The 27,358-nt window shown below is 46.5% G+C and overlaps 3 protein-coding genes across 13 annotated transcripts in view; 2 read left to right on the top strand and 1 right to left on the bottom strand.

Moving 5' to 3' along the window:
• The first annotated feature begins 1,250 nt into the window (after positions 1-1,250).
• Positions 1,251-7,819, top strand: CRYAB (crystallin alpha B). Its single transcript, XM_050922037.1, has 3 exons — positions 1,251-1,698; positions 6,382-6,504; positions 7,469-7,819. Exons 1-3 carry the CDS (start codon positions 1,501-1,503, stop codon positions 7,670-7,672), a joined length of 525 nt encoding a protein of 174 aa, XP_050777994.1. The 5' UTR covers positions 1,251-1,500; the 3' UTR covers positions 7,673-7,819.
• Positions 7,820-9,695: 1,876 nt separating this feature from the next.
• Positions 9,696-17,344, bottom strand: CFAP68 (cilia and flagella associated protein 68). Its single transcript, XM_050922038.1, has 4 exons — positions 17,324-17,344; positions 12,089-12,316; positions 11,324-11,390; positions 9,696-10,249 (listed from the first exon to the last, which is right to left on the bottom strand). The coding sequence occupies exons 2-4, from the start codon at positions 12,311-12,313 to the stop codon at positions 10,074-10,076; spliced, it is 468 nt and encodes a 155-aa protein (XP_050777995.1). The 5' UTR covers positions 12,314-12,316; positions 17,324-17,344; the 3' UTR covers positions 9,696-10,073.
• Positions 17,345-18,010: 666 nt separating this feature from the next.
• Positions 18,011-27,358, top strand: part of LOC127033808 (alpha-1,2-mannosyltransferase ALG9-like) — a 52,761-nt gene continuing 43,413 nt past the window's right edge. Inside the window, exons 1-6 of one of the 11 annotated variants that reach the window (XM_050922022.1) lie at positions 18,011-18,172; positions 18,519-18,705; positions 19,569-19,725; positions 19,965-20,168; positions 20,657-20,815; positions 21,612-23,000. In XM_050922022.1, the coding sequence (XP_050777979.1) occupies positions 18,531-18,705; positions 19,569-19,725; positions 19,965-20,168; positions 20,657-20,815; positions 21,612-22,797 (1,881 nt within the window). In that variant the 5' untranslated portion in view covers positions 18,011-18,172; positions 18,519-18,530 and the 3' untranslated portion in view covers positions 22,798-23,000. The other 10 variants (XM_050922029.1, XM_050922019.1, XM_050922018.1 and 7 more) reach the window with 10 other exon arrangements.

Here is a 27,358-nt window from a genome sequence, read left to right as displayed (position 1 = left end):
TGTGGCATTGGTCTTCCCTCCACTGTGCTCTTGACAGCTGTTGCTGGCTAAAACTCATGAGATTCCATCTGCCCTGAGGAAGGAGAGAGATTGCTGGAGCCTGTTTGTGAAGATGGCTTGTCACTATTAGGAAGAATAACGTGCTCCCCTACAGCACCTTTCATCCAATAAGCGGCAGATTGTCAGCTCTTTGGAGCCGATAGATAGATCGATAGAAGCATAGCTTGTGTGTCTGGAGAGCATGGTGGTGCATTAATAGCATTTTAAAGTCTCTCACAATATAGGTGGTTCCATTTATCTATGTGAGTCTGAACTCACACCCAGACTGTGGTGAGCTCTCACCTTTCCCTAAATCTCCATTCATGTGGCTTTAGCACTGGGGAAAAGACAAAGGTGCTGGACTGACATACATGGAGGGGGCTGAGATGCTCTGTTCGCCCTTAGAACAGGCACAGAGCAGCAGCTGTTGAAGTTTCACACATACACTTTGGGGCACACACACTGCCCCTCCACCCCATGGGTGTCTTGCCTGTGTCTCATAGGTTCCCCCCCCAGCCTATGGGGTGAGAGAGAGAAAGGAAGAGGCTGAGAGAATGATCAACGTTTTAGATTCAAACCTTACTTTTATTCCTGGTTTGCAAAATAGAGACAGAACTAAAAATTGGATAGCCATTAATACACGAGAGGTAACAGATTTGTGCTAGCTGGTGGGAGGGTCAGGTTGGGGCAGACAGACCCGCACCAATTGGGAGTGAGGGGGGTCAAGATGGACAGACCCACATCAGCTGGGAGGGAGGGGGGGTCAAGATGGACAGACCCACACCAGCTGGGGGGAGAGAGGTTCAGGACAGACAGACATGCACCAGGTGGCATGGGAGGGGGTCAGGATGGGAAGACCTGTACAGTCTGGAGGAGTCAGGACAGACAGATCCACACCAGCTGTGTGGGAGGTTGGGACGGACAGAGTGACCTAGCAGCATTTTTCTGGCTGTAAGTCCTGTGACTAAAGCAGGCCTGCAGCTGCTCTTCTGTAAGGATCGGCAGAGCCATCTCTAGGCTCATATGTAGCTTCAGGAACCAGCTTCCAAACACGATGAAGACAACGGGTCCTTGTCACTTTCTGTGTGAGCCAAAGATAGGAGCTGCATTGATCCTCCTGGCATCTGAAGCAGCTGGGAACATCAGCCAAGCCTGGGGACTCAACAGATAAACAGTGCGTGGGGGTGCGGGGCTGGGCAGCTCCGATTCTTGCTGACCCACTAGACTTTTTTTTCCCCTCCTCCTTAGCAGAGCTTTCAAATCCCCTAGATAATTGACTGGCCGCTGCTGAATGGAGCAGACGGAGAGCTGGGATAATAAAACTCCTGACATCACCCTTCCAGAGAGTTCAGTGGTGGGAGGCGAGGCCTGGACGGCAGTGGGTATAAAAAGCCGTGGCACACCAGTCCTTGAAGAACTCTGCTGCACATAAATTCTTACTCTTCTCCCAGATAAACACAGATGGATATCGCCATTCACCATCCCTTGATGCGCAGACCCCTGTTTTCCTTATTGACACCAACACGAATCTTTGACCAGAGCTTCGGAGAGCATCTCTCAGAGTCTGAGCTGTTCCCTACCTCGGGCGCTGTCAGCCCTTTCCTGATGAGATTCCCCTTCCTAAGGACACCCAGCTGGCTAGAGACGGGATTCTCAGAGGTAACTTTTCTCTCTTCACATGCTTTGTTGTTTGCTGCGCATGCCTCTGGCTGGGTCTGGAGCCGAGAGCCCAGCCTGACTCCCCAGGGAACCCCTGGGAAGCTGCTCATAGATTGCTATTAGAAAAAAACTTGGGGGAGGAGCACCTGAAGGTGCCATCCTTGTGTCCCTGCTCGCTGCTCCCTGTCAGGCAGGATTCAGCCCTGCAGGCACTGTCTGGCATTATACCAGTGCAGAACCCTTTGTGAAATAATAATACTTATCATGCCACAGTTGCATCTGTGAATCAAGCACCTCAAAATGCTTCACTAATGTCAATTAATTAAGCATCACATTCCCCTTGTGAGGTAGGTAAATGTTATGATAGCCATCAGACAAAGGGCAAAGTGATTTGCCTGAAATTTCACAGCAGTCAGCAACAGTACAGAGAACAGAACATAGGAGCCCTGAACTCCCAATTCACTGACCTAACTGTTACACCACACTCCCTCTGGGAGAAAGGAATAGAACCCCAGAGTTGTGACTCCCCATCCCCTGCTGTTCCATCTTGATCACACTTCCTCTTTCCTTCCACAGTTTTCAGCCATTGCTACACGGCACAATTCCTTAGGTGCAGCTCCTATTTCTCTGCTTGGGTTTCACTTCTGTTGAATCACACAGGAGAAGTAGAGATTTCTCTCTTACAGATATTGAGGGTCTCCAGGCATCCTCTTGATTCATGAATCTCCCTGGCCTGATTGCCAACCTGGACTAGATGCGCCTGCTTACCCCACCGCCTCATTCTTGGGCCCTGTTTCACTCTTGTGTTTTAATGCTGGCCAGGGCTGCCCGGGGAGGGAGAGAGGGGGAGTGGGGCAATTTGCCCCAGGCCCCACAGGGGCTCCCACAAGAATATAGTAATCGATAGTATTGCAACTTTTTTTTAAGGAAGGGGCCCCCAAAATTGCTTTGCCCCAGGCCCCCTTAATCATCTGGGCGGCCCTGACGCTGCCTAGGAAGGTGAGATCTGCACCCCCTTCTGTAACCAGACAAATGCTGCTCTGTGAAGTGCCCAGCAGGAGGTGCTAATGCGTCAATACTCCTTTTTTACGCCTGAATGCAACACCTGAGTTTCACTGGCACAGGGAGTGCAGGTGTTGAGCTCACTTCCATACCTGTATCCCTCTCCCCTGAGAGTTTAGTGCCTGACTCTCAGGCTTAGGAGTGACATGATACCATATAGCAGTGCCTGTGATTTTACTTTCCTCACACAGGCTAGGAGACCTGTGGGTTGGCAGGCATTTGAGAAGCGTCTGAATTGTGAACAATCAGACTGGGAATGACATTGGCCAAGCCATAGAGTCTTCTGCTCTGCAAAGTGACTGTAAGCTGTCATGATGGGCTGGCTCCTTGTCCTTCATCTTTCGATATCTATGGAGAAAAATTGCCCAGTGTATAAGGAAAAATGTGTTCATTGTAACTGCTGGCCCAGCAAAGTCTGAGATCTGAGAGTCATGCTGGGCTCATGTATAATCCTCAGTCATAAAGATTCTGTGGGCCAAACTCTGCCTTGTGAAATGGAAGGCCTTGCAACTGAGACTTAGCTCAGATAATTCCAGTTATACTGCAGGAACCCTGTGTTTGTACAGCACCTAGGACACTAGAATCCTAGTTCATGACTGAGACTGCTACATGCTAGGGCACTAGACATAAATAGTAACAGACTCTCTGGCTCCCTTTTCCAGGGGTGTGCTGACCTTGTAGTGCTAACAGGTGTTAAAGGCAGGATAGTCCTAAAAACTGTTCCTAAGACAATCAGCTCAGATGCGGATGCATGTGGGGCAGATGTGCTGGATAACAAGGGCCAAGTTGCACACTTTGCAGAGTAGAACTGCATTTTAAGAAAGGTGCAAAAGGAACCCCCCATATCTCCACTTTTTAAATAATTCCCCTGTGCCTGGAGGATCATCTTCCTCTCAGTCTCAAGGTTGAGCTAGAAAACAGTCCTCCCACGCTTCCCTGCTCCACTGCGTCTTTGGCTTGCGTGTTTCTAATGAGCCTGAATGTGAAGAATGCCTTCATCCAGGAACAGGTGCTGTAGGGAAAAACTTAGTAAACAACAATTCTCCGTAGCCTCTTAGGAGATGAGTGTGGCTCCAGCACCCCAGAATATGTCACTGTTGGCCCAATCTGCTCCAAGAACAGTGTCAGTGGATGGCTGGTTGCACCTAGCACCACTCGGACAGTAGTAAATGCAGAGATCCCAGTGGGACTTTAGAAACAAGTTTGCCCCATTTGTATAGAGTTCAGGCATCATATCCCCCTGGGGCAAATGCCCTCTTACTTGGCACCTGGTATCTTACACAGGCCAATAATTAGAGGGAAAGTTCTTGGAGGAATCAAACCAATGGGATTAATCGGCTTTGCCTTCATTGCAAACGATGGTGGCACAATCCCTGCCGTTGTCTGACTAGGACCTGGAGAGACTCCTGGGAAGTCTATTGAGAATGGGGTCTGGCTAATTCCAGCAGCACAGTGGGCATATCTACTGCTGATTTCCCCTCTCTGACCATTTGCTTCCTGCCCCTGAGGTCAGATAAATCCCTGCACGGATACATACCAGGGGAGACAGTGTGTGCTTCCTTACTCAGGCGCTGCTGGCCACCGGTACAGGCTGGGGCAGCCCAAGTTGGGCCCTTGCTTAAAAGCCCCATGTGGGGAGGCTTAAAAGCCCCATATGGGGAGGCTCAAAATCCCTGGGTGGTCAGAACACGCCGACCTACACCTCTCCAACTCCAGAACCCCCCTGCACTGAGGGCTGCGGCAGAGCCCGGGCATAACAGCTCCTTTTGCCAGGGGTATTGTGTAGTAGAGGCAGCTTCTGCCTATCTTACATTACAACCCCTTTGCAGCAGCTTAGCTGATGCAAAGGAGCCACGAAGAATGATGAACCACCAGACCCTTAGTTCCCACCAGCACTTGGCATCTTCCTCTCTGATTGTCTTAGCTCAGAGAAGTGCTTGGAGCTCCTCCAGCAGAGCACGGAGGAGAACTATGCATAGAATCTCAGTAGTTAATTTGTAAGAGAAGAGCCAGGGAAATTCTTCCCACAAAACTGCCTATTCCCTGACCCTCAATATCCCCTCTACCTTTCCCCCCATTCCATCTTCCACGGGTTCCCTGTGTCATTTGTTAAGCACTAGTTCCCTTAGTTCTCAAGCCTTTGTCCAAGTCTCCTTCCTCCCAGGGAATTTCACAGACAAATCACCAAAGAAGCTGGCAGAGCCCCAAGTTCACATTGCCTGGGGCCCGCACAAACATCCCGCCTCTACATAGCAATTCCTCTGTAAACCTCCTTCAGCTCCAGCTCTGAATTGCTGCATGACAAGTGCCCATTCATCCCTCCAGGCCTTACAGTTAGGAGTGGGAGGCAAAAAAACAGCGGCTTTGATAGCAATGCCCTAGCTGAAACACACTGGAGAGTTAGTAAACAACAGGCCTGATTCTTCTCTCAGCCTGGTGTAAAGCAGGACTCCCACTGCTGAAGTTACATGGCTGTGAGTGGCAGAACAGGCCCTGGGTGTCTGAAGTTTTCAAGGGCATTGAGAGCAGTAGGCTCTGAGGGAAGAAAAATGTAGAGACAGTCTGAAGAACTAGTGACTAACCGAGTCTTAAAGGGACACTGCCCTCTTGAAAGTCCCATTGCTGTCTGGAAAGTTTGTGCCTATTTTAGGGCTCATCCAAAGCCCATTGAAGACATACGTCATCTTCCGACTTCATTGGACTTTGCATCAGACCCAGGGGTACAACTAACATCTAGGATTACTCTAACTGAAAGATATTGGGGGAAATAGTTTTTTTTCTCTTCATTTTCTTGACTTAGTGGCTCAGACCTAGTTACCTGTTGAACCAATTTCTCTGTGTTGCTTGGCACCAACGTGTAGAGAGCTCAGTGTAATTAGGTTCAGCACTCTGGATGGAACTAAATGTTAGGAAGGGAAATCCAAACAATTGAGGAAGCAAAGAGACCCCTAAGTCAAAAGTGAGGAAACTGAACTGCTTAGAGTCATCATGGAGGCTATTTAAGCATCACATAACAGTCTCAGAAGGCAGGTACATCCCTCAGCAAAAGAAAAATGTATTAAGCAGGAAGGCAAGAAGGAAAACAGTTTGGCTAAATGGCATTGTCCAAGAGGTTATTCAAGTCAAACAGGTACACTTCAGAAATGGGACATCAACCCTACAGCCTCCAATAGAATGCAGCACTTATAATTAGTCAAGACTCTGACTATATAGGGAGAAATGTGAACTGACTATAGACAAGGTGGAGTCAAGTGCACAGTCATTTTCTCCAGTGCTGACAAGACCCCTGTGAATATCCATAAGGGGACAGAAAGCCCCAAATAAAAGAAATTACAAGCAAATAATAATAAGAACTGGTCACATGCAATAAAAAAAAAACTAGGCAGAGAGAGACAACTTGGCATGAGTGGGATCCAAAACTGAAACAAAGGAGCAAGTTAGACAGACTGCTGCGGCCTTAGTCAGCCCTTGAGGGGCAGGGCATGTTGGCCTCCCAATCTAGGGCTTGGTCCTACATCATTAAAATTCATAGGTGGTTTTCTGTTGACCTGCTTGGATGCAGGGTGACACCCACAGCCAGCATTGGAGCTGCTCTTCCCTAACCAGCCCCTTGGTTTGCAGATGCGACTGGAGAAGGACAAGTTTTCCGTAAATGTTGATGTGAAGCATTTCTCTCCCGAGGAACTAAAAGTCAAGGTGTTGGGGGATGTGATCGAGGTCCATGGAAAACACGAGGAGCGCCAGGTATATCTACTCTGTGATAAAGTGTGAACTGCCCCTGCGCCTGTTAAGCAAGGATCTAACGAGATGGCAAAACCATCTTGTTGCCTTCTACCCTGAAATAATTTCTGTTCAATTTCATTAATCATTTGACCCTGGGCAGTAGAGGGGCAGAGGTTATTGCTGTGGAAAAACATTAATAAAATGAGCATTTCTGAGCCTCTCTCTGTTTGGGAAGGGGCCAGGAGCACAGCGATGGGAAAGCCCAAGTCTGGAGATTATTGAACTAATTAACATTGAGTCAGTTAACAATTAATAGAACTTTAATAATTAAACCAAATGATGTATCAGACTCTAACTGTACTGTTAATATTCACAGTATGTTACTCTGGCAAAGCCCCATAACAGCAGCTTGTACACTCAACTGAAAGAGTTGAATTTTGCTCTTGGTTACCCGAATGCAGCTCCTGGCCCTTAATACCCATGTGACAGCTGGGAGGAGGGTGAAGTCGAAACTTCCCAAGAGCAAAGGAGCAACAGAGTGCTGTAGTGGAAATCAGACAGTTAGGAACCTGCACTGTAAAGTGCCAGTGTAGCCAAGCCCTGAGATCCTGGGGAATGGCTGAGGGGTGGTACTGACCACTGCTCTGCCTGGAATGTTTTAGGAGACTACAGTAGAACTCCGACTAATCAGGGCAATCTGATTAAATGAGAATAGGAAGCACAAGCCCCACCATGAAATGAAGCTTGTAGGGTTCTCCAGCCTGCTACCATCTTAAGCCAGGACAGCACAGTGCTGTGTCTGAATTCAGTTTAACTCTGCTGCTTTGCCAAGGTGTCTCCAGACAGGGATGCTCCAAACTTTCTGAAACATTTTCCTTTTGGGCGGGAGCTTCTCAAAATTGACCTCAGCTCAGGGGGAAGTTGTTAGTTGGAATCAAGCTGGCACATGAACCCAGGGCTGTTCTTTCCCTTCCCTTTCTATAAGGATGAGCATGGCTTCATTGCCAGGGAGTTCAACAGGAAATACAGGATCCCAGCAGATGTGGATCCTCTGTCCATCACCTCATCCCTGTCTTCGGATGGAGTCCTGACAGTGAATGGACCAAGAAAACAAACCGATGTTCCCGAGCGCACCATTCCCATCACCCGCGAGGAGAAATCTGCCATCGCAGGGGCCCAGAGGAAGTAGGAAGCTGTTTGAAACCGACTTTTCCATTAAGGAAAACCTTTCCATTGGATGCAAGCAGCGTAGGCTGTACTGACTGGCCATACTTATTTATTTATGCTAAGGAAAGAGAACAAGCTCATTTGCTAACAAATAAAACATAAATAAGCATCTTGTGGTTTTGTCTTTGAATATTAGGGTCTCAGATGTGGTGTCACTGCTAGTATAGAAAAGCTTGGTAAGACTGTGCCTCTGGGATATATGCATGTAATCACTTATTATTTGTACTGTGGTAATGTCTAGAACCCCCAGTCATGCACTAGAATCCCACTGTTCTAGATGTTGTACAGTCATAGGACCAAAAAGATGGTCCCTGCCCCAAACAGCTTACAATCTAAGATACTATTTGTGTCCAGTCCATCGGAAGAAGCATACATAGTCTGATTTAGATAGACTGCCCCATAGCGCATGGTGTCCCCCATAACCAAGCCAGCACTAAATGTCTTCATATACCTCTGGTGCCAAATCCTGAAGATTTTAGTTGATGTTTGCTCAGCCCTTACTTGGTGTTTGCCACACTCTTGACTTGAGTGGGAGTTTTGACTGAGTAAGGACTGCAGGATTTGATCCCTGCGTAATAAACCTGGAGAGCTGAAAATGGCAAGATGTTGTCTTAGATGCTCACAAATATGACTGGCACAGTGGTATTGGTCGGGGCACTGGACACAGATCTGCATTATACACAACTGCATCAGCTCCCTGCTCTAGGCCAGGCCCAAGGGATTGCTGTGCCTACTGGGACGAAAGTGAATCCTCCTTCTATTGAGCATGGAGATCAGGAACCAGCCGCAAAAGCAAAGTCTCTCTCCGGGCTCCTCAGTAGCTTCTCTAGTTTGTGTTGGTCACAAGCTAGGAGATTGAACCTCTGCCGTTATCCCCAGGCTCCCATTCTCTCTCTTTCTGAGGCACATGGGTAGTGAGACGCTGAGAAGAGAGCTGCCTCCAGAGGACTTGGCAAGCTGCAAGTTTTAGAGAGGGCAGGAGTTTAGTTTGAAGTTAAATATACTCCATTAGCATTGCCCCTTTCCTGCAGGCTGACAATGGAAGAATGGGAGGCTCAAGGAGCGGGTGAAGCATTTGGGGGCTCAGAGGACATCAGGCTTCATGACACCAAAGTCTCCCCCAGCCTGAGGCACTAAGGAACACTTTGCAACGCTGGTTTCGCTTTATATGCAGACATTTTCTGCTACCACCTGGCTGCATGATCCATTTTTCCTCAATATTTCTGTCTGGATCAAGACTCTACAAATCCCAGATTCCTGCTGAATGTGTCTCACAAGCATCAGAAAAGTTGCTCTGGGGGAAATTAATTTAATTGGTTCGAAAACTCCAGGACGGCCTAAACACACTCTAGTTACGGGCATTAGATGACACTTAAGGGAGGTTTTGGAGCATGAGCTTTCGTGGGTGAATACCCACTTTGTCAGATGCTTCTTAAGGGAGGAAAATTGTATCTGAAATCTCTAGAATAGCCCATGTTGTGAGGAAATGTCCAAAAGCTGCAACTAATTCAGAGCAGACACAGGTTATGGTTGCAAAGCTGCTGTAAACACAGTTACAGCAACAGCTCTCACAGTACAAATCACATCACGCTGAAACTATGCAGCCAGTGCCCTTCAAACAATAAATAGCAGCTGATGTATAAAATGCTCAGCTGATTGTAGAGTGATACAAAATGCTACAGAGTTTTACTCAATTGTCACCAGCAGCTCAACCCTGAGGGATGCTGACAAAGGGAAAACAGTGGTAGCATTGATCCGGTTTAGTCTGTAACTCTAGCACAGAAAGGAGTGGAGAGAATTGCCATGTGCAGATCTGTCATGTGATGTATGAGTGGTGACATATCTATTACAGCCTAAACTTAATTTTCTCAGATAGTTCATTATCTTCGTCTCACTAGACACACAAAACATTTCAGAGAGTGACAGATTTTTATGCCAAATGTGCCATTCCCTAGGGCCTTAAAATGACAGAAATAAAATTAAAATTAAATTAAGCAGATTTTATGGAAAAATATCTGGTCACACTTAAGCAGCCACTTGCTGATGAAACTTGGTTACATCTTTAAAACACTCTTGGGTCTATTTGTCTTGGTACATGCCACGTGAAGCCACACTCAGTCAGCAAAAGGAAATGTCAGAATCCTCTGTACAAGGTAAAAGTTAAAATGTCAGAAGGCAGAAATAATATATGGAACAACAAACAATAGGGCATAAGCCTCAGGAAGCATTTACTTGTCACTCTGATGCCCTGTATTTTAATATAAGAAATGTTTTACGACTTGAAGGATGGCCCCTTAGCAGCAGACAGGTTGGAGTCATTCTAACCACATGGCTGATCTCTGGTTAACAGCCTCTCTCTGCTCCTATTGCTTCTGCTGTGTTCCCTCCTGTTCTTTCCCCAGCATTTCACAAATGAGGGGAGTTCTGCCTTGAGGAGGTCCGTAATCTATCATGTAGCAGGACCGTGCAGTTGGTTTGAATGGAGGGGGTTCCAGCTCAGGTTGGTGTCCAGGAAACCAATGAGGTTCTCGTTTAAATCCTGAGAGCAGCAAAGAGAAAACTGATGAGCTAATGGCAAAGCAATGAGAAAGCTATTGTCAGGAGAACAGATGAGACAACGGGAAGAACAAACCCAGGGGTAGACCCAACCTCTACCAGCCTACAGGGAAGTTGAACATGGGTTGAAGAGATACTATGCACTCTCAGCCAGTTGGCATTGTCCAGGGTTTTATCATCAATCCTGGACATGTTACTTTATTAGCAGAACACATTGGAAAGATCCTGTCTAAGGTGCTAGGGTCCCATAGCACAGGATTTTGAAAGCACCTAAGTGCTATCCCATCCTAGGTCAGGAAAGCCAAACAATCCACTCAACAGTTCTAGAAACATTGCCAGATTTACAGCTGCATTATGGAGCTTTTACATCTTACTCTGAAGAAACAGGTATTGGCTATGGACAAAGATGAGATACAAGACTAGACAGAGCTATGGTCTGGTTTGGTGGGGCAGGAGGTTGGGTACTGAAATGGAAAGGCCAGGTGTGGTTTGAGACAGATAGGAGTCAGGGATTCCAGACTAGATGTAGTAGTAGTTTGGCCCATAATGTCAGTGTTTTTATCCATGCTTTAATCTGATGATACTGTAAGCGTGTTCTGCTTTAAAATGTTATACCCATATGAATATTCATGTCCCTTCTACAATGTCACACGTAAGGTGAGAGATTAGCAAAATGAACCTAGCTGGAGTGAAATGTCTTTGTAGCCGTCAAACACAACCAGAAAATGAGATAGATTAGATAGAAGGATGAGCTGTTTTCTGCAAAGTAGATGTTGGAACGGTCTAAAACTGACGAGGCAGAGAGCCAGGAGCAACAAATACGGATTTTGTTAGTCTCTCAGTCTGAAAAATATAAACAGAACACCTGAAATACAAACACCACAGACCCTGTGGGACTGGAAATACGAGCTCCTATTTAGATCTAGGGGCATGACTCAGTAGGGAACGGACAAGCTGGAACTCTTTTTTCTTCTCTGAGCATATGATTGTCATGTTAAAACTTCTTTTTAGCTACCGCACAGATCAAACTGACTACACTTCAGTTCCATGCACCTACTTCTTGAGCCGTGATGCTTTTCCTTGTTGTAATCTGACGAATAAACGGATTCAAAGTAGTGAGCATACTGAAAGGAAAAGCCCACGTTTAGTGCAGCAAAATATAAGTAAACAAACATCTAATAAAAAAAATACTGCGTACATGTTAAAAGAATAGCCTGCTCACCAAAGCATCTGAAATCATAATCCCTCTTTACACTCTGGGTAAGGCCACTGCACAACTGACATGCCTATAGTTTGTGTCACGTGAAACCTGATAACATTAATGGCAAGGAGCCCAGTGATACAGTGAGGGGAAGAACCATGAGTCCAAAGGAGAAACAGCTCTGGCTTGAGAAACACTGCTGAGTTATGAGTGGCTTGTACCATGGCACAAACTGACTTCAATGGCTTTGCTGGGGAGTAACTGAGGGTCAGAATTTGCACAATAACTTGTGGCTTATAGAGTCTGCCCTTGAGTCATTAGCTGGGGGCAGAATATTAACAGCAAAGGAAAGAACACCAGGAACCAGGTGAAAGTAAAGTGAATGGAGCTGAGAATGGCCAAAGGATTGAGGGCTGAGTGAGACTGGGCCTTTTTAGTGATGGATTAGAGGTTGGGTGTTGGAAAGCAAAAGGAAATTTCTCAAGTCCTTGCTCCTGCTAATAGGGTAAGGGTGGGGCATACAGTGAATGAAAGAGGCTGTAGGGCTGGGGCTTTTGACCATATCTGCTATTTCACTTTTAGAGGCCAATAGAAAGGACTGGAGGAACAGAAAGTTTGTACCTGGGAAGGAAGTGGTTTGGGCTGTGTGACTTTCCGGATATCATACCGCTCCTGGTTCCAATTCCCCATAAGGGTTTTGTTGGAGTAAGCATCCTCATTGGTGGTGCATCTCCAGCCATATTGGCTAAACTTGGAAGTGCTCTTCCAGTCCGTCCACACTTCTGCATGTCCGGTGGCATGTATCAAGGAACCATGGTGAGGGTTATAGAAACAAGATAGGGACATGACCTAGGAACAGAAACCCAAAAACACATTGGAGATGTCTCTGATCTCTGAAAAGACAAAACAGTGCTCTGGAAAGATATTTCCCACCACCCTGGCAGCTGGGCATGCAGCTCCCAATCCTTCACTTAGCAGAGTACCATTTAATTTTATCAATGCAAAAAGTTTAGTTTAAATTTGTGTGTGTGTAATTTATCTTTCCTTACTTAGATAATAACACTTAGTTTTTTTTCCAACTTCAACAAGCTTCAAAAACTACACTAGACCCTTCAGAATAATATTATCCTCATTTTCCCCAAGGCCACAGGGAGCTGTCTGAGCTGGGACTAGAATTTGTGAATTGCAAACTCCATGTCACCTGCTCAGACCATACCTCCTATTTGAAGTCTTTTACTGTTATTATTTGAGTGATTCTTAACAGTTTCCTTCCACTGGCTGGAAGGATAGCTAATGATCGGAGGATAGCTAATGTGATGCCAATTTTTAAAAAGGGCTCCAGAGTGACCCTGGCAATTACAGGCCGGTAAGCCTGACTTCAGTACTGGGCAAACTGGTTGAAACTATGGTAAAGAACAAAATTGTCAGATACATAGACGAACATAATTCGTTGGGGAATAGTCAACATGGTTTTTGTAAAAGGAAATCATGTCTCACCAATCTACTAGAATTATTTGAGGGGGTCAACAAGCATGTGAACAAGGGGGATCCAGGGGATATAGTGTATTTAGATTTTCAGAACGCCTTTGACAAGGTCCCTCACCAAAGGCTCTTAAGCAAAGTAAGCAGTCATGGGATAAGAGGGAAGGTTCCCTCATGGATTGGTAGCTGGTTAAAAGATAGGAAACAAAGGGTAGGAATAAATGGTTAGTTTTCAGAATGGAGAGAGGTAAATAGTGGTGTCCCCTAGGGGCCTGTAGTGGGCCCAGTCCTATTTAACATATTCATAAATGATCTGGAAAAAGGGGTAAACAGTGAGGTGACAAAATTTGCAGATGATCCGAAACTACGCAAGATAGTTAAGTCTCAAGCAGACTGCGAAGAGCTACAAAAGGACTCTTAAAACTGGGTGACTGGGCAAGAAAATGGCAGATGAAATTCAATGGTGATAAATGCAAAGTAATGCACATTGGAAAACATAATCCCAACTATACATATAAAATGATGGGGTCTAAATTAGCTGTTACCATTCAAGAAAGAGAATTTGGAGTCGTTGTGGTTAGTTCTCTGAAAATATCCATTCAATGTGCAGCGCCAGTCAAAAAGCTAACAGAATGTTGGGAATCACTAAGAAAGAGATAAATAATAAGACAGAAAATATCATATTGCCTCTATATAAATCCATGGTACACCCACATCTTGAATACTGCATGCAGATGTGGTCACCTCATCTCAACAAAGATATATTGGAATTGGAAAAGGTTCAGAAAAGGGCAACAAAAATGATTAGGGGTATGGAATTGGTGCTGTATGAGAAGAGTTTAATAGGACTTGGAGTTTTCAGTCTGGAAAAGAGACGATTAAGAGGGGGATATGATAGAGATCTATAAAATCATGACTGGTGTGGAGAAAATAAATAAGGAAGTGTTATTTACTCCTTCTCATAACACAAGAAATAGGGGCCACCAAATGAAATTCATAGGTAGCAGGTTTAAAACAAAACAAAAGGAAGTATTTCTCTACACAACACACAGTCAACTTGTGGAACTCATTGCCAGAGGATATATTGAAGCCAAATCTATAGCAGGATTCAAAAAAGAACTAGATAAATTCATGGAGGATAGGTCCATCAATGGCTATTAGCCAGGATGGGCAGGGATGGTGTCCCTAGCCTCTGTTTGCCAGAAGCTGGGAATGGGCAATAGAAGATGGATCACTTGTTGATTACCTGTTCTGTTCATTCCCTCTGGGGCACCTGGCATTGGCCACTGTCAGAAGACAGGATACTGGACTAGATGGATCTTTGGTCTGACCTAGTATGACCATACTTATGAATAGTAGCTGGAAGGCTACACAGAACAGAATGGCAGACAGTAACTGTGTTGCTGTCATAAAATCAATTATTGTTATACTGTGTAATCCACACAGAAAGCTTTAAGTACTATCATATATGGCTAGACCCTTCTCCCCCTGAATGGAATTATAGTTATAGTTATAATTATTATAGGTACAGTCTGCTGGAATCTGCCAAGGCTCTGCCCCTACAGTTCAGGAAGAGGTCTCCAGATATTTTATTATGATAGTGAATAAGAGTGGGGATTGAGAGTGGATCCTAACTCAGGAAGCTGAATTCCAACACTGGAGAATTCTAGTCTTTGTAATTAGTGAGTAACAGTGTCCTCAGAACTGCAAAATACACAGATGGTATCCACATTGTTCTGAGCAGGAATGTTGGGACATGGCTGATGATTTCAAACATCCCAATGTTTGCATCTGGAGTTTTGGTTTGGGCCCTTTTGTAGAGAAAAGAGGTTTTGGAAATAGAAAATAAATCATTATTATTACAATTTATTTGTAAGGTGTTGACAATGGACTCAGCTCCACACAAGATACAAAGGAAGACACAGTCCAATAGCTGGACAGTTCACGAACACGACAGGAGGCCCAAAGGATGGTGCTAACCTTGGCCCTGATTCGGCAGTGATCTTCACCTGTGTGCTTAAGATCCCACCCCCCCCCCCGACACACACAGATTGGGGGCTGGACTTTTCAGAGATGGGTTAGTATTTGAGGTTCTTGGAAGAAGAAAGCTTTGAGAAGGAATTTGAAGAATGTGTGGATGGTGAATGGAAAACGGAAATGAATCTAGGAGAGTCTATGAACAGAATCAAGTAGCCTAATGTTTTCAAAAGAACCATATAAAGGATCAGGATCCAAGGGAGACATGGATACTAGCCCTGTACAAAAAATACCTCAGACTCCGTGGATTCTGATGGGCCCAGTGACATAAGACTCTGCTCCATGGCACACAACTGTTCTGGAATCACAAACCCCGTGTCCCACTCTTAACTGTGCAGTTCATCCAAGGGTCTCAGACAAAATCTCAGCACACTGATGTGGACATGAGTGCAGCAACCTTACTGGGCTGGTGCAGCTGATGTTAAACACTCCAAAGGCTGTGCCAATGGAGCAGGAGCAGGGACCAAGAGCTGCAGCAGGCAGACAGAAAAACTGATCTGATCTTGTTTATGAGCTCGTGTCCTTATCATCAGCTAGCGCTGATGTCACCAGTTACTGGGAATCTGTGAAGTGAGACACTTGTAACTTTTTTTTTCTGAAAACTTTTGTGAGCAGATGTTGACAGAGCAATGCAGCTGGACACTTAGCAATGACTAAAAATTAAACAGGTGCATAAAAGCTACCCACATGGGCAGCCAGATCAACTATTATTGCTTAGCTCAGTAGCTACCTCCAAGTTCCAGAATACTACCCAATACTCATTACAAGGCCTCATGTATGGTGATTATCCTCAAAAATGTATCACTTGAGTTAGATAACTAACTCCCCCTCAGCATGGACCTGATCCAAAGCGCAATGAAATCAGTTAAAAGACTTCCACTGATTTCAGGGGGCATTGGATTAGGCCCTATATGAACAAAAACTCTATTAACCTAAGGCCAAACGGGCCTATGATTTCTGTATTACAGAAGCAGCAAAGAGCCCTGTGGCACCTTACAGACTTATAAGGTGCCACAGGACTCTTTGCTGCTTTTACAGATCCAGACTAACACGGCTACCCCTCTGATACTGTAATACAGAATGATTATCACACTGAAAAGTTAAGAGTCTATACAGTGCTTTGAGGCTGAAATGTGCCACCTCAGGGCTAAGAACTATTGTTTAACCAAACCCAAAACACAAGTTAGTGTAACGTTCAGGTTACAACTTGAAATGTTGAACATTCTGGAAATGCAAACCATAAATTGCCATGTTTTATGGGATACGTTTAATGGCACTATGATGAGGCGGACCAGCCCTGCATTGGGAATGAGAGGGCTACTCCTTCCCTCCTTGCAGAGAAAGCCCCACACCTGAGCCACTGCTGGGCATGCTCAGGTATAAAAGCTGATAGAGCTGTTCACCCAGGGCTGATTGTGGACAAGGAAGGATGCTTGGCAGAGGCTCCATCCCAGAAGTCATTGCAGCTTTTACCTGCAAGAACTCAAGAGCCCAAAACCAGGCCCAGAGGCCAGCTGCTACCAGAACCGTGTGGTGCTGAGGAGCCTGGAGACCCTGATATTACATGGACTGCTGCAGCAGAAGAGCTGGTAGGAAGTGCCCTGGGGATGGGTGAAAGAGTGGTACCTCCCACCCCAATGAGGGCCATGTGTTTTGGTGAGATTCCTTGCTGACCTGTAGTGAGACGTGCTGCCTGCTGTTAGGGCCCTGGGTTGGGGCCTGATGGAGTTGGGTAAGCCTGGGCTGCCACCCTTGTGGGATGACTTCCAGGCCACCCTACCCTACTGTCCTGGGGGCCCACTGAAGTGCCTCTAGCTGGTAGGCCATGCTGTCTCACTAGGGAAGAGACTTGGGGGTACTCTGGCCATTGGGCCACACTGCTCTAGGGGTACACTGAATTAACTCTGGCTGCTAGGCTGTGTGACCCCACCTATGAAGAAACAGTGGATGAGCCTGGGTCATTGGGCCACACTGTGTGGCCTACTGAAGAGGGTGCAGAAAATGGACCAAAGCATAGATAGGTGGGGTTACCACCTACCCCTCTGATGCAGGGGGCTGATGGGGTACAAACCCCACCACAAACAGTAACACAGAGCTACACAACGAACCTGGGAAACAGGGCCAGGAAATATTTTCTATATGCAACATAGCCAAATTAGCATTAAAATGGGAGGGGAACTATAGCACAACCGGATTTGTTTAGAGCTGTAATCTTAACAACATTACTTTAAGGGAGAGTTCTGTGCTGAATTTCCTTCTTTTTGTTAAGAAAACAAATGAATGAAACAAAACAGAGTGTTTTCTTTCTTCTACTGCCCACTACGTAGCCCCAAGCACCTGAGTCCCTGCGAACTGCAAGGTGAGCTCTGCCTGGGCAGGAAGGACTGCTCTCCTGGCACAGAGCTCCTACCCAGCAAGCTGGGAAGCTCTGCAGGCATCAGGCATGTTGACTTTAGCACCGAGTTCAGTGCTGCCCGCATCAGCTACTGGGTCACGGCCACGCACAAGGCCCCAGCCCGCCCATTGCACCCAAGATCCTTGCACTTTTGCTAAAGCCCCTCCCACATCTGGGACCAGCCCCCCTGGCATGGGGGGGGGGCGCTCCCATTTGCAGCCTAGGCCACTGAGCTCGGTCTCCCCGCTTTGCAGCCAGGCCCCACCGCCTATGCCCAACCCCCCCACCTTGGGCTACAGGCCCCGCCCACGCGCAGCCAGGCCCCGCCTCCTACGCCCAACCCCCCGACCTTGGGCTACAGGCCCCGCCCACGCGCAGCCAGGCCCCGCCTCCTATGCCCAACCCCCCCACCTTGGGCTACAGGCCCCGCCCACGCGCAGCCAGGCCCCGCCTCCTACGCCCAACCCCGCCCACTCGCACTCCAGGCCCCGCCTCTGAGCTCACCCTGACCCGCCCGTCAGTCAGACCACGCCCCTTAGCCCCCTGGCCTGGCCCGCCCTGTCGCGGGGGCGATGAAGTCACTGGCGGGACGTTACGCGTCGCCCGGGAAGAGGAGGCTCCGGTTCGCTGCGCGGACTCGCCGGCTGGTCCCAACTTGCCGCTTAGCGAGGCGGAGCCGAACCTGTTCCCATGGCAGCCGGGAAACGCGTCTGACGTCACGAGCGGCGCGCCGGAAGTGAGGCAATCACAGCGCGAGGTGACAGAGCAAGGGAGCGACGGCCTCGGCATTGGTGGGTAGGAGGGTGCGGTCCCCTTGAGAGGCCCCGGGACGAGGCCCTGGGCTGTGGTGGGCCGGGATCGTCTCCCCTCCCAGCGGGGGGCGGGTGGTGCTGTCTGCCGTCCCAGTGCTGCGGTGCAGATGGGGGGAGGTGTAAGGCCTGTTTCCCACGCGGGAGGGTGGGGGTGAGGTGGGGAGGCCCTTTTCCCCCAAAGAGGGAGGCAAGTGAACTGTTCACGTGGATCCTCAACCCCCACACTTTGGCAGCCCCTTGTAATGCATGAGGCTACCAGGCCTCTTGTTAGAGGCTGAAACTGTGACAGCACAAGGGGGCCCTGACCTATCTTTATACTTCTTAGGATTTTGATACCATGAGACCCACCCGCCGACTCCTTCTAGTTGGGGAAGGAAACTTTTCCTTCTCTGCCTCCTTGTGTGATGCAAGCAATCGTGAGACTTGTATCATTGCTACTTGCTATGAGAGCGAAGAGAGAGTTTCCAGACAGGCACTTGCTAAAACGAACATACAGCATCTGAGAGGGAAAGGTAAAAAAAATCCCCAAAGGAAATCACTTTGCCATGTTGTGCTGAGTGCTAAGTATCCCCCACAGCTGTCTGGGTGAGTAACTGAGGGAGTGGATTAAAATTATAAGGGGAAAAATATAGTGAAATTCTTCCAGACAGTGAGATTTATCAGGCTGTGGAATTGTTTCACAGGAAATGCATTTTAACAGCTATTGAAACAAGATCCCTGTATTGAACAATATTATTGGTCATAACAATGATAAAGGGCCTTTGGGGAAAGAACAAAGTTAACTAAAATAGGAGATGGTTTTGTAGGAGCAATTAAGGCACTTCAAATATTCCTCCAAATATCAATTTCAGACCAGAGAACATTTCCCCAGAAGAAATGACGGGGATTCTAGAGAAATTCCCTCAGAGGAGTGAAGAACCCTCCAAATACTCATACCTTCAAATCTAATCAGAATCACACTAAAGAAAACAAAAACCACCAGCAGCAGAAATAAAAGGGGGTTAACTTCCTAACATCACCTCCAGTAGGGGTAAGGAAAGAAGAAAGGAAATGCCATGTGATATTTAAAACTGGAGTGTGCAAAGCACTAGAAAATATGATGGGGGAACAATCTTGCATTGGCCTCTATGGGATGAACTAGATGGGACTATATATCTATATAATACCTATGATTTTGAAACAAGAACTTGCTTTTCCTTTTCACTTGCCATCTTTATGACTAACAGTAGAAGCTGTTTGACAGATTGAAAGCACCATTAAAATAACCCAGCTCTACTCTCTCCTTTCTACCTACTTACATATATATTCTAGTCTTTTCAATGAAGATTCTATCATGTTAAATCCCCTGCTCTCGTACTTTTCTTTTCTTTTGCAGGGGTTGAAGTTGGCTTTTGTGTGGACTGTACCAAACTGAAGGATTACTTTTTGCCAGCAAAGAGAAATTTTGATTGCATTTATTTCAATTTCCCTCACTATGGGAGGAAAGCTGGGGTGACAAAGAATAGAGAGCTTCTTATGAAGTTTTTCTGTAGGTGAGTAAAGTGAAACTAAGTAGCACAGACTTAACTCTTACCATGTGGTCTGCTGAGACACTTTCTAGAAGCTGCATTTTGGTTCCTGAAACTACTGCCTTAAATTCAAAGCAATTTTCTGAGACTTTAAAAAACATTCTTTAGAAAGGGCCCTTTTCCCCCATGTACTTTACCGTCTGTTTACTTTGTTCTGTTTCTGAGTGTCCTGCAAGAGTATTACCGTCTGGTTCTTGTTCTAGCTGTGCAGACGTGCTTACAGAGAAGGGAGAGGTCCATGTGGCTCTTTGCAAAGGGCAGGGAGGGACGCCTGCTGACCAGCCAATGAGAGAGTGGCACAACAGCTGGCAAGTTGTGGCTTTAGCAGCGGGCGCAGGATTTATCTTGAGTGACGTTCATCCCTTCAACTTAGAGGATGTTCATGGATATAAGTGCACTGGCTACAGGTAACCTATAGATGCTTCAAAAAGAAGTCACTGATATTCATGCTGCTCCTTAGGTATTTCTGTAGTGCCCAACACCATAGTCCAGAGCATTGTCTTGTGGAGGAAACCCACCTCTAATTTTCTTCTTTCTATAAAAATACAATATACTTCTCTTCCATCGCTTAGTAGGGTGGATAAGAAACAGTGAAATTCTTGCCGTTTGAGAGAGTATCTGCCAGAAAAAATGCTATCTTAAATCTCAGGATTAGCATTTCTGTTTCCAAATGAAATGAGTAATATTAAGGTGTTGGGGAGAGCCAAATCCTATGATTGGTCTATTTGCTTAGACAAAGGTTGCACGCTAGATCTTCTGCAATTTAGACAACATTATGCTGACTCAGTCTTATCAGTTTACTAGTTATGCAATGTCACTTTACATTGGTGTGTTTAATATTAGTCAAATATCAGTTACTTTACCAGATGGTGCATTTGTGTGTGTGCCTTGCCAGGAGTCAGGATAAATCCTTCTCTGTAGAAGGTGCATTAAACCACATCTTCACTCGGGGCTTGCCATTTCCACATCCCAGGTCTGTGATCTGCCAAACTGAACTGGAGGGCAAGAGGGTTTCCTTCCAGGTTCCAGAAATATTTGTGGATAAAATTAACAGGTAAGTGTTCAAGTCCAATATCTGGTTTGTTTGTAGATTTATTCACCAGGCTGCATTTGGGCTATTCTGAACAAAACCAGACCATGCTTGAGTCTATTGCTAACTTAATCCACAATCTTGCATGAATGATCAGTTTGCGTCTCTGAGACGGGTAATCATTAAATGTTCCAAATTCCATTTCCTTTGAGAGAGAGAGAGCAAATTTGACACGAACATAAAAATGACCATATTTATGGTCCACTTAGCATAAGGCTTCAGAAGAGAGAAGATGTTACTGTTCATATTTACAGCAGTAGAAGAGGGAAGCTGTAATTTATACATTGTGCAGTGATTTGGGAGCAGTTCTGTGTAGGTGGCTTAGTCTGTACTGATATTGCTAAGGCTAGTTAGGAATAAAAACTTAGTTTTTAATCTGTCTCTAAACTGGTTCATATTCTGGAAAATATCCAGAGCTAACATACTTTTGATTGGCTTTCTTAAATAAGCTTGTAATTCTAATAGTGAATGGAAGTCAGCTGATAATTGCTAGGAAAGTCCTCCCCTTTCCACCAGCTGAAGTGCAGCTAATCCTCAATTGCAACTCTTAACACACATCCTTATGTCCTGCAGATGTCTTGGTAATAAGTATGCCACCATAACTAAAGATTTTTCCCTGTCCACGTGGCTATTGAAAACAAACTTAACACTAAGATCACTTTGGAGAAGTCATTATATTTGTCTTTAATTATAAACAGAGGAAAATGTGTTTACAAGTCTAAGTACAGTGATTTTTATAATCTGTTTTTGTTTTTAATAGGCATTTCCTAGATATCAATTCAGATCATCCTGTAAGAACTATAAATGAAAAGCTCATTGCTCAACTCAGCCAAACCTTCCCATTACAAAGGGTTGACCACTCCCTGTCTCTCCTGCACCAAGGCTGCTTAAGTGCTGTTTCTCAGTCAAACGCCTTTTGGATCATTCCCAACACAGAGGAAAACCCAAACTCTGATCCTATAGGTAAGGGAACAGCAAGAGGTGTCTTATTTCCTGGCGTTCATTTCTGCAGGGACATAGACCAAGATGACAGAATGAAGGCTCAGGAAGGAGACCAGCTCTCAGAACATTATCTTAGATCTTCCCTTCTGGTTCATGTTCAGGATGTGATACGAAGGCTGAGCTTTCTCCCTGGGACTCTGCACGTTCTCAGTGGGCCTGTCTTCAGGAAGTGTCTGATCTCTCCGCGCACACTGCCTGTTTTTCATGAGACTCTTTTTATGTGTGCAGTTGATAAGGGTACAGAGGGCAGCTGTATCCAGATGCTTATGGATAATATTAAATACACTTTAAGTTCTCTGCTCCCATCTCTTTCATGTTTTACATTGACCTCCACAGTAGCAGAACCAAAAAGCTCTGAAACAATTGAGTTAAATGATTCAGTCAGGCCTGACCCTCAGCTGGATAAAACTCAATATTTCATCTGTGTGAAAACTGACACTTCAGACTCCAAAGCCAGTGTCTCTTGCATAGGAGCCATATCAGCAGCTCCCTGTGGGTCAATAAACCGTGAACTGGGCATTGTGTGTGCATCAGTGAATCTTGACCTGGTAGCCATGCAAATTTGTGGAATTTCTGACTGGCGAATGCTATGGACCGTAGATGAGCGTTTTCTGAATCAGTTTATTGGAGGAGAGTTAGGACCTTTCAAGAGCTTTTCACTCTATCCACCTTCCTATGTGCATGATGTCAGCTTCTGGGTTCCTGAGTGTGAACAGTTTGATGAAGTTGCATTTCACACTATTGCCAGGTGTGTGTCACAGGAAACTGTTGTGTCCATTCAACTCCTTGACAGCTTTCAGCATCCACAAACTGGACAAATCAGCCTCTGCTACAGACTAACCTTCCAGTCCTGTGACAAGGCTCTTACTCGCCAGCAGGTGGCAGAGATGCAGTTGCAGTTTAGAAAGGAGATAGGTGCAAACATTGCTGTAACTCTTAGGTAAATTATTGTATGCTATTTCTGGACCTTCATCAACAGCACCACTTTGCTGTGAGAAGCCTGGACTTCATGTTGTGTGGTCCCTTAACACTGTGTTACTATTCTGTTTAGCTAAATTCTGCCTCTTATAAAGGCTGTGCAGATTAATTAAAAATGTTACATACCTGCCTTTAATTCTGCTCTCAAAAATAAATTCCAGCTACCTTCCCCTTGTCTGACTGCATATGACTGTTGAAATGCCAGTTCTCCATGGGTGTTTTTCTTTATCAGGTTTCTAGAAAAAGGTGGAGTTAGAAGTGATTCTGCTCATTTGTGCCAAAGGTGGGTTTATGGTAATATTCTGGACAAGTCTGCCAAATGTTGCTTGATTACATTCGGCCAGAAGCACTTATTGATGGCCACTCTGATTAGGTACGCTTGAAATAAGAAAACTTCAACAGTTGCCCATTACTTGTTTAAAATGTCTGAGCATTTTTGGGTCCAGCCATGGAGACTTAAGTGGTCTTAGTACAAGAAGTCAACACATGTCTGAACCCAAGAATTACTCAGTTGTGGCATCCCTTTCTCTGGAAGGGATAGAGCAGAAGTTGCATAATCTATGGCAGTGGTAGGTACATAAAGGTTTGAAGTTGGCTCTTTTGAGTCTCTAATAGGTGCAGCTGTTGCAGGGAGGAGCTGGAACTATGATACCTGGTGTGATCCTAGTTTTTCTGACTGTTTTGTTTACAGTTTAGGAATTGATAATAGGTTGAAGGCAAGACTGGGGGTGCTCAGGAGAATAACCTATGAATAACAAACCATGCTCTGTATGGATGGTATATGTAGCACTCATAGCATCATACTGTGGTGCATAGCATAATCATAATAAAGGACAGTGTTCTCACTAAACAACTGTAACTGGTTTTGGATTGTCCTAGAATTTTTCAATTTCATAAGAGAGGTGGCCTACTTAAGAGGCATTCTACCTACACCCCTAAGCTGGGGGAGACTCAGTTCCATGCTTAATGGCGTGCACTTCTTTGTACCCAATTCCTGGCAGACTGTTGTTCACTTAAGAGCATATGCCACTGTGCACCCCTCTGCACCGTTAGACTCATTGCAGACAAGTGGTCTTTTTACACCCCCTTGCACTGTTAGACTTGCACACATTCATTCCACAGTGCGGCATCTTTTATACCCTGCTTGCACGATAAGAATTGTACAGTGGGGTGCTCTCCTATGCAATCCTCCTCTCCTGTTGCAAGGAGAGAATTGCACAACAGCTTTCTCTTCTATGTACCTCCTTGAAGAGTGAGACTTGCATGCTTAATGCACAGTGGGGTGCTCTCCTATGCACCCCCTTGCACCGAGGCAATGGTGCACATTTCACACAGCTGTGCACTCTCCTCTGCACCCCCCTTGCAGGGAAAGAAATGGTGCACACTGCACACAGCTGGGTGCTCTCCTATGCACCCCCTTGCACCGAGGCAATGGTGCACATTTCACACAGCTGTGCACTCTCCTCTGCACCCCCCTTGCAGGGAAAGAAATGGTGCACATTGCACACAGCTGGTTGCTCTCCTGTACACCCCCCCTTGCACGGAGAGAATGATGCACACTGCACACAGCTGTGCACTCTCCTCTGCACCCCCCTTGCAGGGAAAGAAATGGTGCACATTGCACACAGCTGGGTGCTCTCCTATGCACCCCCTTGCACCGAGGCAATGGTGCACATTTCACACAGCTGTGCACTCTCCTCTGCACCCCCTTGCAGGGAAAGAAATGGTGCACATTGCACACAGCTGGTTGCTCTCCTGTACACCCCCCCTTGCACGGAGAGAATGATGCACACAGCTGTGCACTCTCCCCTGCACTCCCGCTTGCACAATGAGACCTGCATGCTCGGTGCCTAGGGGGGCGCTCTCCTATGCACCCCCTTGCACGGTGAGAATTGCACGTTCAGTGTACAGCGGGGCGCTCTCCCCTGCCTCCCTCGCCCGGTGCCTGCTGCAGGGAGCGGACCGGAGCCCGGCCCAGGTGAGCACGGAGCGTCTCGGGTCCCGGCTGGGAGCAGCGGCCGCTGCCCGCACTAAGTATGGCGGCCGCCGGCCTCAGCCCGGGCGCCTCCCGCGAGCAGCAGGAGGAGCCCGGCGCGCTGCTGCCCGAGCTCGGCATGGCGGCCAAAGGGACCCGGCAGCGGCCGAGGGGAGGCGGCGGGGACCCGGGCCGGCAGCGAGAGGAGGGGCTGGGGCCGGGGCCGGGGCCGGAGGAGGCCAAGGCGGAGTAGGTGGCAGGCGGGGGGCGCGCTGGTGGGGTTGTCCCCGCGGGTGCAGGCACCGGGCCGGGAGCCCAGCCGCCCGCCCTGGGCAGCGGAACCCGGCCCGGGAATCCAGCACCTGAGGCTGGCATGGAGCAGGTGCAGAGCGGACACCCTACTACCTGGCGAGTGAGCTGCATACAGACGGCACACGCTAGCCTGCTAAAGAAATCACGAAGGGATCCCTGCAATGGTGCTGTAGCCCTGCTGGTCGCAGGATATGAGGGAGACAGGTTGGGGGAGGTAATAAATTCTGTTGGACCCAAATATTACCACACCCGCCTTGTCTCCCTATGAATGGACCTGTCAGTTTCCAAAGCCTTGTGGGGTGGCGCTGGGTAGCCTGGGACTGTTAGACATTAGCAAGGGCTTTGCTCGGTGAATGCACCAGGGCTCAGTTTCTGCAAGCAGAGCCTGGCATCAAGCTAGACTTGTTGAACATTGCAGGATGGTTTCACCAGAATCTAGCTCTAGCCACCTCTTATACCAGAGGGACCCAATGGGTAGAAGTTGATCTGGCATGCATTTGTTTGGACTATCTTTTACATAAAGGTGCTGAGATGCCACAATGATGGGTGCGGTACAAGGACCCCAATAGAAGAGATTCGCTGACATCAAAACTAGGTTTGATCTGTAGTAAATATAACAGTAATAAAAACAAACAAACAAAAAATAGCAGAGCCTTTGGCCATGTACATTTCCTCAGTATAGTTAGAAATGTAGCTGTATCACTTGGTGCCAAGGTGCCATCCAACCTCACAGCCTAAGCAGGGCTGGGTCTGGTAAGTGCTGGGATGGGAATTCGAGGGTTAGAAGAACTGTCCAGTGATTAGGGCACTAGCCGGGGACTTTGGAGCCCTGGGTGCAAGTCCTTGCTCTGCCACAGACTTCCTTGGGTAAGTTGCTTTGTTCCTTTGTGCCTCACCTTCATGTCTGTAAAATGGTGGTGAGACCACTCTCCTGTTGTGAGGATAAATGTATTAAAGATTGTGAGTTGTTCAGATATAACAGTGGTGGGACCACGTAAATACATTAAAGACATTTTCCTCACTCTATTTTAAGGGTCACTGGTTGTGTGAGGGTCAGTTAAATCAAGTAGCTGCCTAAGAAGTGACATTGATTAGGTGTGTAAATGGATAAACCAACTTGAATTTAAATGTAATGAACAGGATGCCTGTCATGCCCTGAGTAGAAGGATCTGAATGGAGGATGCAAAGAGCTGTAGCCTTTTTTGATTCAGAGTGTGTTTTAAGGATACTGAAGAGGGAGTACAGACATATTCATTGCTTCCTTGAATGTCTTAACTCTTTCTGTGTGGATTTCCCAGTCTCTTGAGTTCTTTGCCCTGTGTCATCTGGCTGCTCTTTATTCTGTTACCTTATATCATCCACTCCAGTAAGTCCTTGTGACACTAGTTCTTTGCTCTTGATTAGGCCATCCGGGAACAAGGCAGGTCAGGTCTGGGCACCTGAAGGATCCACAGCTTTCAAGTGTCTAATCTCAGCTCGGTTCTGCGCTGCCCTCTTGAGTAACATCTCAGATTGTGATGAGACTTTTAACTACTGGGAACCGGTGAGTGGCTTCTCCTCCTTAGTAGAGTAATTTGAGGCTTTGTAATTGGTCTGCTCAGATTCTTGATACGGATTTGCCTAGAGCTGTCTCATGCTGATCTGTGCCCTCAACATATCAATCTTCTTATGCTATTGTTTGCTAATGGCTAAAGCAAAAACGTGTCCTCTTTTTAACCTGTATTATTTTTTTTAATGGGATTTGTAGATGCACTACCTCATCTATGGGAAAGGGTTCCAGACATGGGAATACTCTCCAGTCTATGCCATTCGCTCCTATGCTTACCTGTGGCTTCATGCCTTGCCAGCCTTATTCCATGTTAGAGTTCTACGGACAAATAAGGTAAATCATTTGTGTGGAAGATTTGCTTATGAGAAACCATCTGGCCTTTTGTCTGTATCAAAGAAAGCAACTGTTTGACACAAAGGACATTGGGATTCTTATTTAACGTGCTTGTGCATGCACATGGGTGTCTAAGTGAGTGCAGAAGGAATATGGTTAGTAGGGTTTATGAACCAAAGGCAGGCTAGAAACTGTTTGAAAGGTGCCTCTTGAAAGTAGCCATGTATTCAGGCCAGGACACAGACTTTGACATAATGACTGAGCTTTTCAAAGCAGTCTAAAGCAGGGGTTCTCAAACTGGGGGTTGAGACCCCTGAAGGGGATGTGAGGTTATTACATGGGGAGTTGTGATTTGTCA

This window comes from Gopherus flavomarginatus, chromosome 13, assembly GCF_025201925.1.
Source record: "Gopherus flavomarginatus isolate rGopFla2 chromosome 13, rGopFla2.mat.asm, whole genome shotgun sequence".
Classification (NCBI taxonomy): Eukaryota; Metazoa; Chordata; order Testudines; family Testudinidae; genus Gopherus; species Gopherus flavomarginatus.
Note: the sequence above shows the minus strand (reverse complement) of the source record. Positions and strands in the feature narration are given on the sequence as shown.